This window comes from Rhinoderma darwinii, chromosome 4, assembly GCF_050947455.1.
Source record: "Rhinoderma darwinii isolate aRhiDar2 chromosome 4, aRhiDar2.hap1, whole genome shotgun sequence".
Classification (NCBI taxonomy): domain Eukaryota; kingdom Metazoa; phylum Chordata; class Amphibia; order Anura; family Rhinodermatidae; genus Rhinoderma; species Rhinoderma darwinii.
In genome coordinates, this window is record NC_134690.1 from 322,042,186 (window position 1) to 322,059,576 (window position 17,391).

The 17,391-nt window shown below is 40.6% G+C and overlaps 1 protein-coding gene across 9 annotated transcripts in view; it reads left to right on the top strand.

The window, feature by feature from the left end:
• MAP4K3 (mitogen-activated protein kinase kinase kinase kinase 3) overlaps window positions 1-17,391 on the top strand; it is a 339,362-nt gene that overhangs the window by 226,260 nt on the left and 95,711 nt on the right. For 7 of the 9 annotated variants that reach the window (XM_075862768.1, XM_075862771.1, XM_075862769.1 and 4 more), the window contains exons 8-13: window positions 6,607-6,679; window positions 7,892-8,023; window positions 9,774-9,836; window positions 9,931-10,012; window positions 15,137-15,247; window positions 17,191-17,265. In XM_075862768.1, coding sequence (XP_075718883.1) covers window positions 6,607-6,679; window positions 7,892-8,023; window positions 9,774-9,836; window positions 9,931-10,012; window positions 15,137-15,247; window positions 17,191-17,265 — 536 coding nt within the window. The remainder of the gene's footprint in view (window positions 1-6,606; window positions 6,680-7,891; window positions 8,024-9,773; window positions 9,837-9,930; window positions 10,013-15,136; window positions 15,248-17,190; window positions 17,266-17,391) is intronic. The other 2 variants (XM_075862772.1, XM_075862774.1) reach the window with 1 other exon arrangement.

The following is a 17,391-nucleotide window of genomic DNA, read 5'->3' on the forward strand; positions in this document are numbered from 1 at the left end:
ACAGTGAATAGACATTCCACGGGATGTCTATTCACAATCCCTGCACTTCGTTACTCTTTCTGTGGTATTTAAAGCAGAGCAAACGTAATCTCGCGAGATTACGCTGTAGATGACAGGTTACAACGATATTACGCTTGCTCTGCTGTAACTACCACAGAAACAGTAACGAAGTTCAGGGATTGTGAATAGACATCCCGTGGAATGTCTATTCACTGTCTAAACACTTCAGTATCGTCAATGTGTTAGTATAAGACAGCACATAGCGATCTAAAAGGATCCCTATGCGCTCACTAAATGAATGGAGGGGAGTGCATGACGCTGATTGGTCAGCGTCATACACTCTTCTGTACAACGTCCACTTGGTCTAAAGTAAAAACACGCCCACTTGGGCATTAAGCAACTCATTAGCATAAATCTAAAATCGCTAATAAAGTGGTGAAAATAGATCGTTTTTTTAAAATAAAAAGCACTGCTGTCACCTACATTGTAGCGCTGATCTCCTTATGTAGGAGATAGGGCACTTATAATGTGGTGACAGAGCCTCTTTAATGAAAACCTGATCCAGAATGCTCTGGACGTCAATCTGGGCTGAGGGTTCACCTTCCAACAAGACAATGACCTTAAGCACACAGGGAAGACAACACTGGAGTGCCTTAGGGACAACTCTGTGAATGTCCTTGAGTGGCCCAGCCAAAGCCCTCACTTGAACCCATTCGAACATCTCTGGAGAGACCTGAAAATGTCTGTCCCCATCTAACCTGATAGAGCTTGAGGGGATCTGCAGAGAAAGATGGCAGAAAATATGTGTGCGTGCGTGCGTGCGTGCGTGCGTGTGTTTGTGTGTTTGTGTGTGTGGCATCCTTTTCAATAAATTAGCAAAGATTACTAAAATTTTGTTTTCACTTTCTCATTATGGGGTATTGAGTGTAAAATGTTGGGGAAAAACTTGAATCATATAATGTTTAGATATGCTGTATATACACACAGTTCATATATTTATTTTGATGTTTAACCATAACTCCCAACTTTTAAGTATGGCAAAGGGGGACAACTGATGCGCATTGCAATTTTTTTTCATTTTAAGCCACACCTCTAACCCTTCCCAATCCCCGCCCATGCACACCACGTGCAGCTCACATAGTACCATGCTCTCATAATGCCTTCCCACTAGGAGAGAAATTCCCACCCAGAGCGTTGACAGAGCTCTTGCAGGGGATTCCGCTCAAGGAGTAGCCTCTGACGTCACCGTCCATATATGGATAGTGACGCCCAGAGCAGAAACCTTGGCCAGAGTGTTGGCAACGCTCTTGTCGGGGATTCCGCTCCTGGAGTAGCCACTGACATCACCTTGAACTGAGAGGCCTTGGTTTATCACTCCGGCAGATCGCTATGCGCCTAGGCCGTGAGGTCAGCACTTTTGAACATTGCGTGTCCCGGAGGTTGGAAGAAAGATGAACGAGAATGACAGTAAGAGGTGCTCTGAAGCGAACCTCTGCACGGACAGATCGGAAGAATGGCGCATAGTGATCCATTCTGTACTGCAATTAAAATTGGACGTCACATCCCGAGCCTAGGGCGACAGCCAGTGTTGTCACAAACCATCAGGATGCGTTTGCACCTCATTGGGTTACGATCCAGAAGTCCAGCTACAGGTGTTCCATTGACCATACGCCACCGCTCTCGAAGGCTATCATGGTGCACAGCAAGACAGCAATGGAGGCTGGAATGGAGGTCTATCCTCTTTAGCGATGTGTCCCGCTTTTGTCTCAAATGCAATGATAGCCGGAGATTGGTCTGGAGACCACGTAATCAATGCCTTCACAGAGGAACATAACACTAGTACTACTCCCGGGATTATGGTGTGAGATGGCATAATGGTAGCTGGACCCTTTAAGTCTTCATTTCGGGTACACTAACAGCTCAGCATTACAATGATTTGGTTGTTGAACCAGTGGTATCGCCATTTCTCCAAAGTTTCCAAGAAGCCGTCAACAGGACAACGCCAGGCTTGCACTACTGTGAGCAGCCTGTGTGACCTAAGCGTACTTCCATGGCCTGCAGCGTCTCCTGACTTGTCTCCCATCGAGCACATCTGGGACTTCATTGGTCGGCAATTGCAAAGGGAGCAGCTACTCTTGATGATTTGCATGCCCAAGTGCATTCAGCGTGGCATAACATTCCTCAGACAACCATTAATAACCTCATTGATAGCATGCCAAGGAGTGTAAGTTTGTGTATTTCTGCGCCAGGTGCTCATACTCGACACTGAATAAATCAAGATGTTTGGAATATTTTTCAATTTTTTTATCATTTGCATATCATTAATATGTCTATCGATCCTGTGATTTACACAATTCCAAAACTGTTCCTTCTTGGTGTATCAATTTCAATGTTATGGGGTGTACATATAGATACACAAAGGACCATAAATTAGAATACTAAATAGAATCACACTGTCCTTTTTAAGTAAACATATGTTATAGACCCCTTTTAGTTGGTGGCAATTTGCTTTTAGCATCTAATATTTTCTTAGAAATGCAACTTTTATTAAGTACTTACAAATAATATCATTTGTGGGTGTCATGTACTTACGTGATTTGAAAACACGCGGACTGTTGCCACTTCTTATGCTTTATTGAAGTGGCTTATTATGAGCGGTGCTGACTTATTGGGGGCTCACACATGGCCTTCCTAATATGTAACTGGGCAGAAACAACTTTTTTTTGCAATAAGACCACAGAAGACCCATTTAGTAGATTCCCTTTAAGTACCCATAGAAAGGAGGCCCAGGAAGTCCTGTTGAGCATAGGAAGTATTATATAACAATGTATAATACATAAAGAAAACACTCTTATTGTAAGAAAAGAAGAACTTCGCAGACACTCGGTGTAAGGTTACTGAACAACGTTTGTGAGGATTTCAAGGCCTGTTGAAAGCCCTGCTTGTTGTTGGACTGGCACTGGCATGGTTTGATAAATCCTATTATCTGAGTTGCCAATGCTGATCCAGAGCCGCTAATGCCAGAAGTGACTACTGTGCTCAATAGATGCAAATCTTCCATGACTCTTAAAACGATTATCTTCTTTATCTCCAACCTACCAGATTTTACTTCTCCACACAGTTTAGTCAAAACCTGGGTAATCGGAAAATAATCCTGGGGTTAATGGAGGGACCATTCAGTGTACATTTCAAGGCACGGAATATAATGGTCCTCATAGTGTTCAAGGAAACTTGGACATCTCTATAGGATGACTCATATAGTGGCTCAACCAACTAGGCAGCTGCATAGTCAATAAAGATGAGGCTCAAGAAGCATTCCTTCCAAGATGTGTCCTCGCTCATCCGACACGATGCAGGACCTGGGGCAGGAAGTGAGTGACGTCACAGCGTGATCTCTCGAGAACACGCTGTGTGTCTGCACTGCCAGAAGCTGGGTGTTGACGAAGAGAAGTGGATGATGCTGATTCGTCAGCATCATACACTTCTATTCACAACGCCCAGCTAGTAAAACAAGTAAAAACGCCCAGATGTACACACACAATACACGCTCAGTTGGACATAACTTTAAACACGCCCAGTTGTACATAAGAAAGGCTCATTTGCATAAATATAAAAACGCTCATAACTTGGCCAAAAATGCTCGTTTTTGAAAAAAAAAAATGTTACTGTTATCTACATTGCAGCGCCGATCTGCTGCAATACGAGATAGGGGTTTGAAAATCTGGTGACAGAGCCTCTTTAAAGGGGTTGTCTCGTGAAGACGATGCATTTTTAAATAGAAGTCTGCCCGGCTGATTACCGCAGACCCGCCTTCTCTAACCTCTGCCAATCAGCTGGGGCAATGTAGCATTACATATTGGCTATTCTAATAAATGGCCGACCATGTAATGCTTGGATGCGCTGAGTCCGCCAGTCCTATATAGCGCATTTCTATTTTTGTTCATAGAGGGGGATCCCAAGGAGGGTGCCCCTTAAGGGGCTTTTCCATGTTAAGCATTTGCACCATGTTCACAGGGTCTTTATTTTACATTAACCGGTTCAGGACCAGGCACCGCTTACCCATTTTTAGCATGCATTAGTTAAACGGCTATAATGCTTTTGTTTCGCTAGCGACGTGATTTTTGTGATGTTTATTTTGTAATCAATGCAGGTTTCATTTCTTATAATTTTTTTTTTTAAAAACAACGTGTGATCGTCAATGTCTACTGTAAATTTTAGAGTAATTGTGTTCGTGCTAGCGTTACAATGATTGGCGGGGGGAGCGGTTTTTGGTTTTTTTGGTGGGGGTTTTTTGTGTCATTTTCTTTATTATTATAATAATAATCTGTCCTTCAAAAAGAACTGTGGGGAATTTAAGTATTATTTTTGTTGTTTTTTTTTTTTTTACACTATACCTACCCACTGTAGCTGGGGCTGCACAGGGGAAATCAGCCCTGTTATAGTAACTATTGGTAGTGTTAGGGCTGTGCTGGTCCTAGATAGACTCAGCAGCAGCAGCCTCCTACTAGTGACATCTTGGTGGTCATGTGACTAACCTCTGCCACTATTCCGCACACAGCGCTCACTGAGCGATGCATGCGTGTCTGCAAAGAAGACGGAAGCAGTTAGAAAAACCAAAACGCTTCCGTCTTTTATCCAGGCTCCCTGCGAAGAAAATGTGTGAATAACAAACACAAGTAAATGTGTCTTTGTTCTCCAGTCGCATCCAATGCTGCATGGCCAATCCTTTTCACTCTTAGACTGGCCGCATGACCTCATATCTGTACAACTTCTTGCTGCTATGGAGTCTTGGAAGATTTATGCTCTGATCTACAGCTTTTGTTGAAATATTTTGCTAGCACATAAATTGTACAGTAATCTGATAAAGACTACATCTACCAAGTAACAAGATAGCAGTGTGTATGTCAGCCCGATACTGAGGCACTGCAAGAGGCAGCAAGCAGATTGTTAAATGCAGCTCTGGGTGTGAATGGAGAAGAGGGCATGATTAGATCAGTACAAATGAGCGGAATTATTTGCGAGGATGCTCAACATTTGTGTAAATGTAAAGAATGAATGTTGAAAAGGTCAGCTACACTGCAACAAACAATGAATCGGGTAATTCAGACAAATAGCCCTTCCTAAAAGTAATTTCTGTTGCGTCATGTTGTGTGTTTGTGTGGTCCTGTCTACGGCTGAGTCACACAAATAGCATTTCATTGCTTTATATAAGTTATTTATAGCACATCCTATTTGGTTGCTGGTAGCTTGCAGAATGCATGGAGTCTAGAGTTTTAATGATCACGTTCCTGGAAGCACGGATGTTTGTAGCGGATTATTAGCGAACTATTATTCTAGGCCCGATGGATACAGTAGATAGCACCTAGGTTTACCAACATTTGGATGTCAGGCCTCTGATTCATGGAACAAAGAGAGGTTGGCCATACAGAAAAATCGATATCAGGAAAATCATACAAATCCGAGCAATCGAAGAGACTGGGATGACTACCGGTTATCTGTTCTACTTCACTATCAGGCTTCGTTTATACTCACTTTTCATGTGGCTGCTTAGTTTTATTGTTCCACAAAAAGGCATCTAAAAACGTCTGCTTTTTTATTTTTTTTTTATTTTTATATAGCGGTTTTTCTAGTATTTTTTTGCTACTAGCCTGTTTTACTACCGGTATTTTTTTTAGGTGGTGTTTTTCACATTGCTAATCATGTGATTTAAAGATCATGTGATGCAAAGGCATAAAAAAAATACAACGCAAAAAAAATACTACGCACCACAAATTTCTTGAAAAAATGGCAAAGCAAGGCTTGCTGCGATTTTGAAAAAAGTCACCTAAAAAAAACCGCTATATATTTATAGTGCATTCTATATTTCTCCATTTAGTTTTATCTAACATCTGGCCACAGCAGATTTTGCCGTGTGATGCCACCCTACAAGCTAAAAGAGGGGATTTTATGGTTGAATATTTTAGATAATCTTACTGGACTGTCAGTAAACAAGAGGATCAGGCGTGTAACAGCCACCAAATATTCACTCACAATCAAAGGGGGAGTCCGGGGGCCCCTACATTGCTTAAGTATGTATGCAACACTAAATTTATTAATTCTGGGACTCTGCAGACCGTTCCATCAAATGATTGTAGGGCAGGCATCATGGGCTTGGGTAATGTGTTTGTAACAAGTGAGGTAATCTAGAGTGACTAAAGTGGCTTGGGAAAATAGGGGGCTGAAGCTTTCCACCCATGGGCCCCCAAGATTGGTTAAGGGTTTATAATATGAACACATCAATGTTTTAGAGAGATCCGTTTTACGCAGTCCTTTTCACCACAGTTCTCCAATACTGCGTATGTACACACATTGGTTAATCTTTGAGGCAAGCATTACGTATTGAGGTGCTAAGTAGCACCCCCATGTCTGCTAGTTAACCCCCTTCAAATTGATATAACATAGCAATTGATGTGGATACTGAGAAAGCCATAGCACTCTAATCTAGATTCATTATTAAGCAAATTCATTATCAAGCCATTGAATGTTCCCCGTTTTGCTAAAAATAAGATATATTTTCAGCCAGGAGTTTATTTTTCCTAAATTAATTATATTCTTATTTTTTTAAAGCGGATTTTGGAGTGTCTGCTCAAATAACAGCCACCATAGCCAAACGAAAGTCTTTCATTGGAACGCCATACTGGTAAGATATTTGCTTGTTTTTGCACTTCATTACAAAGGAGTTCAGTGCGGTTTTGAAATAACTCACTGCTTTTTACTAGAAGATATAGTTAATGAGCTGCCATGGCAGGGGGCCCGGTCTTCCAGACTTTTACTTCCAATATATACAAATGACTGACTTGCTGTAAGAGAAAAAATTGAGATATTGCAACGTCGTCGTGTTTACTTGCATTAAGTGTATATAACCCTTCAGAATTGCTACGCCCAGCAATTTACCAGTGACCGGAGCTCCCAAGTCAGAATTCATTATTGTCAGTCACATGACCGACATTTCAGCGTACACATGCTAACCAAAAAACGGCTAGAATGGCTTTAAACCTGTGCCATACATTTACTATGTTACTCCAGACAACAACTGGCTAGAATTACGGCGCTCTACTTGTCCACAAAGTTTAGTTTACCTGAAATGAAACATTCTGGAAATCTCCCACTGTCTCTGCCGTGATATGCCATGGGCCCCACCAATGCGGGAAAGAATTTGGCACACATTTGTTTTATATACATCATAGATAAGGGATATGTCCATGGGGAGTATGGATCCTACATATATGGACAATACTCGGGTCTAAATTTTAATAGGATAAATATAACAAAGTTATACAATTTGACCTCATTACCAATATTCATTATAGGTATAGAGCCTCTTTAAAGCTTTTTTAATTTAACCCTTGCTTATATAGCACTAACATATTCTGTAGCACTGTGCACAGTATGTCATTACTCACATCAATCCCTGTACCACATGGGGCTGGCAATCTAAATTTCCAATCTCCCCTGCACAGCGTGGCCTTTTTGTAATATGCTTAGGAATGAGTTAGAAGTGGACGCTGACCCTGGAAGATACGTTGCGTGCTGTACATTGGCTATAGATGATCTCATGACATTAGTATCACAGGATCATCATGTGCCGCCATTATTGAATTTCAGTTACAGGATTATTCTCGCTGTTCTTCCAACAATTCTAGTTCCCAGCACCAAATACTATGCACTGGGAGAATTGTGGTGGCCTGCCTTGGACTAATCCAAACCAGGTCTGTGTAATCATGGGGTTAGGACGGTATATGTGCAATAAGATTATAAAATAAAATGATGTCCGCATTCACCATTGTACTGAGTATGTTTTACAATTTGATGGACATGTTGCATAAGTCTTGACCGTAATTTGTGTTCTTAGGATGGCTCCTGAAGTGGCCGCTGTGGAGAGGAAGGGTGGTTATAACCAGTTATGTGACATCTGGGCAGTGGGCATAACTTCCATAGAGCTTGCAGAACTTCAGCCTCCTATGTTTGACTTGCATCCAATGAGGTAAAGCACATAAAATCTATTATCCTCCCACCTGTGTAACTAGTTTTTGCTACTTTGTCGTTCATTTTTGAGTGAATGTATCAGACATTTCTATCAACTACACTTAGGTCTAAGGTGAATTTTAGCCAAAACTAAACTTCTTCGGTAAGGACTGAAAATAAAATAAGAATTATAACCTACTCCAGATTATCCATATCACATTTACTCCCTCACATGCTGGTTAAATCTTTATGAAATGCAGTCCGTACAGTTGGCAGAATTGGCTTTAGTCACACGTTCAGGCTTTGGTGGCATTTTATGAGCCACACAGGAGTAGATAAAAAAAAGAAGTTTGTCATTTCTTTGTTTTTTCCAATCTTTTTAATCAACTCCTGGTTTGACTTAATACATTTTAATTTCCTCTATCCCTGACCACCTTTCCTTTTTTACGTCTTACCCCAAATCTCCTCCCTACTTTTTCCCTCAATTCGCCCCTTCATCTCTTCCCCACCGTTCATCTCTTCCCCACCGTTCATCTCTTCCCCACCGTTCATCTCTTCCCCACCGTTCATCTCTTCCCCACCGTTCATCTCTTCCCCACCGTTCATCTCTTCCCCACCGTTCATCTCTTCCCCACCGTTCATCTCTCTTCCCCACCGTTCATCTCACTTCCCCACCGTTCATCTCACTTCCCCACCGTTCAGCTCACTTCCCCACCGTTCATCTCACTTCCCCACCGTTCATCTCACTTCCCCACCGTTCATCTCACTTCCCCACCGTTCATCTCACTTCCCCACCGTTCATCTCACTTCCCCACCGTTCATCTCACTTCCCCACCGTTCATCTCACTTCCCCACCGTTCATCTCACTTCCCCACCGTTCATCTCACCTCCCCACCGTTCATCTCACCTCCCCACCGTTCATCTCACCTCCCCACCGTTCATCTCACCTCCCCACCGTTCATCTCACCTCCCCACCGTTCATCTCACCTCCCCACCGTTCATCTCACCTCCCCACCGTTCATCTCACCTCCCCACCGTTCATCTCACCTCCCCACCGTTCATCTCAATTCCCCACCGTTCATCTCACTTCCCCACCGTTCATCTCACTTCCCCACCGTTCATCTCACTTCCCCACCGTTCATCTCACTTCCCCACCGTTCATCTCACTTCCCCACCGTTCATCTCTCTTCCCCACCGTTCATCTCTCTTCCCCACCGTTCATCTCTCTTCCCCACCGTTCATCTCTCTTCCCCACCGTTCATCTCTCTTCCCCACCGTTCATCTCTCTTCCCCACCGTTCATCTCTCTTCCCCACCGTTCATCTCTCTTCCCCACCGTTCATCTCTCTTCCCCACCGTTCATCTCTCTTCCCCACCGTTCATCTCTCTTCCCCACCGTTCATCTCTCTTCCCCACCGTTCATCTCTCTTCCCCACCGTTCATCTCTCTTCCCCACCGTTCATCTCACTTCCCCACCGTTCATCTCACTTCCCCACCGTTCATCTCACTTCCCCACCGTTCATCTCACTTCCCCACCGTTCATCTCACTTCCCCACCGTTCATCTCACTTCCCCACCGTTCATCTCACTTCCCCACCGTTCATCTCACTTCCCCACCGCCCCACACCTTACATTAAAATTTCTAATCTTTAATAATGGTGAATAATTTAGTGATCTCTAAATGTCACGTTATTTATTACTATCACACTATAGTTCTTTTGTTTTGTCATTTTTACCCCCTCTCTTGACATTAATGGTTATTTGTTTTCAGGGCCTTATTCTTAATGACAAAGAGCAACTTTCAGCCTCCAAAGTTAAAAGATAAGATGAAATGGTGAGCAACAGACCTCCTTCCATTATTGCTCAAACATACATTTATTGTCATTTGTGCAGCTATTCATAGTTTTTTCTTTGTTTTTCAATTGAAGGTCGAATAGTTTTCATCATTTTGTCAAAATGGCGCTCACGAAAAATACTAAGAAAAGACCTACAGCTGAAAAATTGTTACAGGTAACATAAAAATTTGTTGCATATCACTGGGTCATTGTGTATATATCCGAAGAGCGTACTGAATGCCACGTTCACATTCTTTATCCATGTTTTATTTGAGTAGTATTAACAATAATATATTGTGATAATATTATTATTAATATCAGTTTATATATATTGTACATGTATGGACATTCATAACTTTCTCCTATAAGTACAAGGTATGGGTGGTTAAAGTGTTGCAACTAGTATATACACTACCGCTCAGTATTTTAATTGAATACACCCCCGGATTCGTCGATTTCTCTGTAAAGGATGAACGTGATACCCGTATTTTGCACAGAAATTAGTCTATTTACTGTTCAAGAAGGAGTTATCAATCGAAATGCAATATACCATATTCACTTTTAAAAAAGTAGCCTATAGTCTGCGGGAAATTTCTCACCTGGAGACGGTTTCTCTTGGTGGCGTGCAGTGTACACTCAAGAAATGTTCTGAAAACTAGTTTGTATGTGATCGACCATGACCTGAGCAAGCTTGAGTGACCACGAAACTGGGGGAACAAATCTATCAAAGTGTATTCTAAACGGGACATAAAAACAGCTTGTCAGATCCTTGCAGCTCTGATGGAAACGAGGATGAAAAGTGTGTCAATCTCGAGTGTCAAACACCGCCTAGTAGCCAGTGGCTTGAAGGGATGTGTTGCAACCTGAAAATCGTTTCTTTTAAACCCATTAATAAAAAATAAAAAAAAGCTATTGTGGGCTAAAAATTACAGGAGTTGGACCACTAGTCAATGGAAGAAAGTTCTTTTCACAGACGAACCAAAGTTTGAGGTGTTTGCATCCAAGAGGTGAGTGCATGCTTACTGCTTGCATTCAGCCCACAGTCAAGCATGGAGGTGGTTCCATTATAGTCTGGGGATGTTTCAGAGGTGGTGTGTTTGTTGACTCATTAAAAATCGACGGAATCTCGGACTCTCAATTGGAACATCAACATCCTGGTGTGCCATGCCATCCCTTCCGGCACCCATCTTATTGGTTGTGGTTCCTATTACAGCAAGATAATGACCCAAAACATAGCTTCTGTCAAAAGAATGAGAACAGGTGCTGAAGAACATGGTTTGGCCACCCCAGGTCCCGACTGCAATCCAATTGAACTCCTTTGGGATCATCTGGACAGGTGTGTTAGAGATGTGCAAGTAACAAGCCAAAATCACCTTTGGGAGTTAGTACTAGAGTAATTGGCTGCAATTGCAGCTGAATTATTAGACAAGTTGACCAACAGAATGCCCCACGTTTACACTTCTGTGATCACTGCTAATGGTGGATACTGTGATGAGAGAAAAATTTTATGAAGTCAATTCTCAATTCATTTGTAAACAATGTTCATCAGTACAAAACATGTTTATTTACCTAAAAACAGTATATCCGTATTCATCACAAACTAGCTTTTGTTCATAAAAAAATAAATGAGTGAGTTATCTGGGTTGTGCATTAATTTCAATACACTACTATATATATATATATATATATATATATATATATATACACGCTTGAGAAAGGCTCTAGAGGACAGAGCTGAAACGTTGCACATGGGGCAATAAAGTACCCTCATATTTTTCGCCATACTACGGAGTGCTGCCTATTTCTTGAAGTTTGTATATATATATATATATATGTATTTCTAAACATTGAGGCCTGTTTTTCAGCCAATATGTTCAAATTTAAGACCTGTTGGTAAGGCTCTATTCTTATAGCTGTCTTACCCTACGTTCAGTGTATGCAGAACCTATCCATAGATCAAGTGTATGCAAAAAGAGTGTGCTTTTTTCAACTGTATCGAATAGCATAGTCTACTGCAATATTCAATACAAAGGCATCACGCAAAAAAACAAACATACAACACATGGTAAACTTTTCTTTTTTTGTTTTTACTGTCCAGTAGTACTTTACTTGCCACTTCAGACTCCAAGGATGTCTTCTGAGCCCTCTCTCTCTAACAGAAAACTGAACATGATATGATCTGCTCCCCCTTCGTTTCCTGCCCTGATCACACACATCAGGGCAGGGTGGGGATTCTGCCTTGGCCTCTATCCAGTTGCAGCCTATTTAGTAAAGAACCTGTATGAATTGGTGCGCTCTGACCAGTACACAGAGTCTCAAAGTCCTTGAGACCGATGATTCTCTTTGCATATGTGGTTATGTCTTTAAATTTATGTATATGTGTGCGTGTGTGTGTGTATGTATATATGTGTATATATATATATATATATGTGTATATATATATATATATATATACACATACATACATACATACATACACTCTCGTTCAAAAGTTTGGGGTCACCCAGACAATTTTGTGTTTTCCATGAAAACTCACACTTATATTTATCAAATGAGTTGCAAAATGACTAGAAAATATAGTCAAGACATTGACAAGGTTAGAAATAATGATTTTTATTTCAAATAATAACTTTCTCCTTCAAACTTTGCTTTCGTCAAAGAATGCTCCATTTGCAGCAATTACAGCATTGCAGACCTTTGGCATTCTAGCTGTTAATTTGCTGAGGTAATCGAGAGAAATTTCACCCCATGCTTCCAGAAGCCCCTCCCACGAGTTGGATTGGCTTGATGAGCAATTCTTGCGTACCATACGGTCAAGCTGCTCCCACAACACTCTATGGGGTTGAGATCTGGTGACTGCGCTGGCCACTCCATTACAGATAGAATACCAGTTGCCTGCTTCTTCCCTAAATAGTTCTTGCATAATTTGGAGGTGTGCTTTGGGTCATTGTCCTTTTGTAGAATGAAATTGGCTCCAATCAAGCGCTGTCCACAGGGTATATCATGGCGTTGCCAAATGGAGTGATAGCCTTCCTTATTCAAAATCCCTTTTACCTTGTACAAATCTCCCACTTTACCAGCACCAAAGCAACCCCAGACCATCACATTACCTCCACCATGCTTGACAGATGGCGTCAGGCACTCTTCCAGCATCTTTTCAGTTGTTCTGCGTCTCACAAATGTTCTTCTGTGTGATCCAAACACCTCAAACTTCGATTCGTCTGTCCATAACACTTTTTTCCAATCTTCCTCTGTCCAATGTCTGTGTGCTTTTGCCCATATTAATCTTTTCCTATTATTAGCCATTCTCAGATATGGCGTTTTGTTTGCCACTCTGCCCTGAAGGCCAGTATCCCGGAGTCGCCTCTTCACTGTAGACATTGACACTGGCGTTTTGCGGGTACTATTTAATGAAGCTGCCAGTTGAGGACCTGTGAGGCGTCTATTTCTCAAACTAGAGACTCTAATGTACTTGTCTTGTTGCTCAGTTGTGCAGCGGGGCCTCCCACTTTTCTTTCTACTCTGGTTAGAGCCTGTTTGTGCTGTCCTCTGAAGGGAGTAGTACACACCGTTGTAGGAAATCTTCAGTTTCTTGGCAATTTCTCGCATGGAATAGCCTTCATTTCTAAGAACAAGAATAGACTGTCGAATTTCACATGAAAGCTCTCTTTTTCTAGCCATTTTGAGAGTTTAATCGAACCCACAAATGTAATGCTCCAGATTCTCAACTAGCTCAAAGGAAGGTCAGTTTTATAGCTCCTCTAAACAGCAAAACTGTTTACAGCGGTGCTAACATAATTGCACAAGGGTTTTCAAGTGTTTTCTAATCATCCATTAGCCTTCTAGCATAGTTAGCAAACACAATGTACCATTAGAACACTGGAGTGATGGTTGCTGGAAATAGGCCTCTATACACCTATGTAGATATTGCATTAAAAACCAGACGTTTGCAGCTAGAATAGTCATTTAGCACATTAACAATGTATAGAGTGTATTTCTGATTAATTTAATGTTATCTTCATTGAAAAAAACTGTGCTTTTCTTGCAAAAATAGGGACATTTCTAAGTGACCCTAAACTTTTGAACGGTAGTGTGTGTGTATATATATATATATATATATATATATGATAATACCCTTTACGGAGGCCATTGTTGTCATGAACCAAAGCAGGCCCAGAAAAGCCTTGATACCTGAGCATGCAGTGTTAGGCCTCATGCACACGCACGTAAAAACGCACGTATATTCACCGCTATGTTGACCAAAAAAACAGCGCTTCGGGCGTTTTATACATTTTTCTTTTTACGGCTTTTACGGACGCAGCGATACCAATTTTGTTAATTATTTTTATTTTTTAAGTTACTTCAGAGGAAAAATGGGAAAAGGTTTTTTTTTTTACTTTTTAATTTTTTTTATTTGGTTTTTCACTACTATAAACTTTATTTAACTTAAATTAAACATTCTATAAGTCCCCCATAGGTTCATAACTTAGATGTGATAGATTACAGGTGGATCTTGCATGTCAGAGACATGCAGGACCCGCTGACACTGAGCCCGTCAGTCCCGCGGACCTGACGGGAACAGGATTTAGCGCTACATACAGCTGCTCTGTATGCAGGATACAGAGCAGCTGTATCTAAAAAAATAAAACCTATTTTAATAAAGACTAATTATAAAGTTACACCAAACACACTGACTTGTTTATTAAGAAAAAAAAATCCCCTCAAAGGCTTACATAGCCTTTAACTACTGACCCCTCTCCTTCGTAGCAAAAATGTTAAACTTATTCTTGTTAAAAAGTTGAAGCTTCATATATTTTCACACAATTACTATTCACACGATTCTTCTATGGTTCTGGTCTCTCAAACATGCACATCCATCAGTTAGATTTTTTTAGTAAGAAAAAATCCTTCTATTATATGAATGGAAGTCACTGATGTCACTTGTCACCTATTATTGGGAATCTTTGCTGAAGCCTTTCAAGAATATAATGTCATAGGCAAAGTACCCAGATTCCTGCAACATCTATTGTAATAATCGCGGAATAGTAGAACAATATCTCCCTTTATTGACATACTTACTGTATACTACTCATTGTCATGCTTGAATGGCCACAGGCAGCCATATAAAATATACACGTAACAACTTGCTTTTTACTGCAGTGATGTGCAGATTAAATCCCATCCCATGTTATTAAATGTACCTGCAGTGAATGGAAGATTAGTAGTAATATATTGTTAGATTGCATAGTAAAGACAATTGTAGTCACTGTTCTCATATTACTTTTCCTTGCTTTTGTAGCATCCTTTTGTCAGCCAACCATTGAATCGCACACTTGCTATCGAACTATTGGATAAGGTGAACAATCCTGACCACTCTAGTTACCATGATTTTGATGATGATGATCCAGAGGTAAGGCCACTTTTTAGTGCATTACTCCTTAAAATTTAACTTTTTTTTTTTTAATGAATAAAGTCAAATGCTTTGCGATAATGTTGACCTGACCACATACTGCTCTTCAGGTCTTTTACAAAGCTTATCAACAGTCTTCACAGATACTGTACAAAACATCTAGTCATTTTCCTGCAGTCTCCTTTCTGGTTTAATAAGTTTTTTCCAAATTGCATTTTGTCATAAGATATCCCATAGATTTAGACCTGATGAACAATGATACGGGGAATCTGAAATCACCCCCATAGAAGTCTCACAATGTGTGTGGCCCAATGGAGCCACAATGCAATGTCCACCAAAAGTTAATTGCATCACTTGGATGGCATATTACCGTTAGTCCACAAAAAAAATCAGTGTGTGTTTCTTTTTAATATATTTTATTTGCAACAACCAACCACAGGCAAATACTCTTATTATATAGGTAGAGGACAATTTTAACATGTACAATAAAGAACATGATAAATAAAAGACAGGAGAATGGGATAGGGAGTAAAAGGAATCAAGTAAAGAGGGGTAACATAGAACTGGAAAAAGATATGATGGCAGAAATGGAAAGATAGAGATATCTTTCGAATAGGTGTCAATACACAGAGTATTCCCAGCGATAGTTTACAGCATTCTAAAACTCAACAGTCACACAATATTAAAGGGGTATTCTGGTTTCCACAATTAATTGTTATTGTTTTGTGCAATTAAAAATTACACACACTATATTTTCTATTCATCAATTCCTTATGGTTTGCAAGATCTCTACTTGCTGTCAATTTCCCAGATTTTTCATTGTTTTCTTACAGTGGATACAATTCTGTCCATGGTCATGTGATGGACACACAGCTGCAGGGACTGTTAGAAGACACAGCTCTAATACACATACCGTAAAGCTAACGAGCCGTGCACCTGTGTGTCCATCACATGACCAGGGCAGATTTTTATCCACTGGAAGTGAACAGTGAAGTTTCCTATTGAATGACATCAAGAAATGATCTTAAAAACCAGGAGGAATTGATACAAAGTACATTGGAAAATTGGGTAACTTTTCTTTGAACAAAAAAAGATATGTATTCGATAAAACCAGACAACCCCTTTAACTTCCGCATCTCAGTAAAAAAAAAAAAAACAACAGCCCAGTTCTTATAAATGTTGTTGCAGAGGTTTCAGCTTCTAGAACATGCTGTGAAATGAAAGTACTGAAGCCACTACTTGAGGCCGCCTGTAGATAAAAACTGGTTTTGGATTTTATGTGGGATTTTAATGGGAATATTTTTTCTTCAGGATAGGGCTATGTATCCCTGCTAATAACACCTATCATCATAGTGTTACAACATGTTATTTCATTTCCTTTAAGAGATTGGTGTGAGACAGTTCTTTGGCTATTTGCTATAATGGGGTGCTTCGTCACTGTGCCAATATAACATGGCATTGTGCAGAACACAGCATTAAAAAAACAAGCAAAACTTACTGTGTTATGCCAAGAGCAGGGCATGAGGAGGCGGTGCATGACACACAGATTCTCTCCATGGTGACCTTTGAACTCCTGTGTCATGTACCACGGACTTCAGGCTCCGCAGTGAACATAACATTATATGTCATTTTTGCCTGGAGTATTTCTTTAAAGGGGACTTTTATCTTTACTCGCTTCTGAGAACATGGTGGAAAGTAATTTACCGGATTCTCTCTTCGATATGTCTAGACGCTGGTACATCTCAGCGATGTGACAAGATAACAGTCCTAAGTGTATATTGTTTGAGTATTTGAGGTATTACAAAACAATTTAGGATTCGTTTTGTAGACTGTAAATTTAATAAGGAGAATATTCTATGCTATTATTCTTGTCTCATTATATTCTTCATTTTTTTTCCTGTATGTTTTTGTGTGCGTTGGTCCCTTTTTGTTTTTCCACGTAGTTTAAGTTTTGGGGTATCTTTTCTCCTGCATCTCCTCCTGTGCGTCGGGCTCCTCGTTTTGCTGCCCGTCCCAAGGTACAATTGCTTGTCCCAGCAAGCCGAGTGTATCAACTAACTGTTCCACATTATGCCAGCTTCCTAAACCTGCAGTAGCTGAGGCAGTATATAACATTGCTCTTACCAAGCATGCAGCTTCAAAGT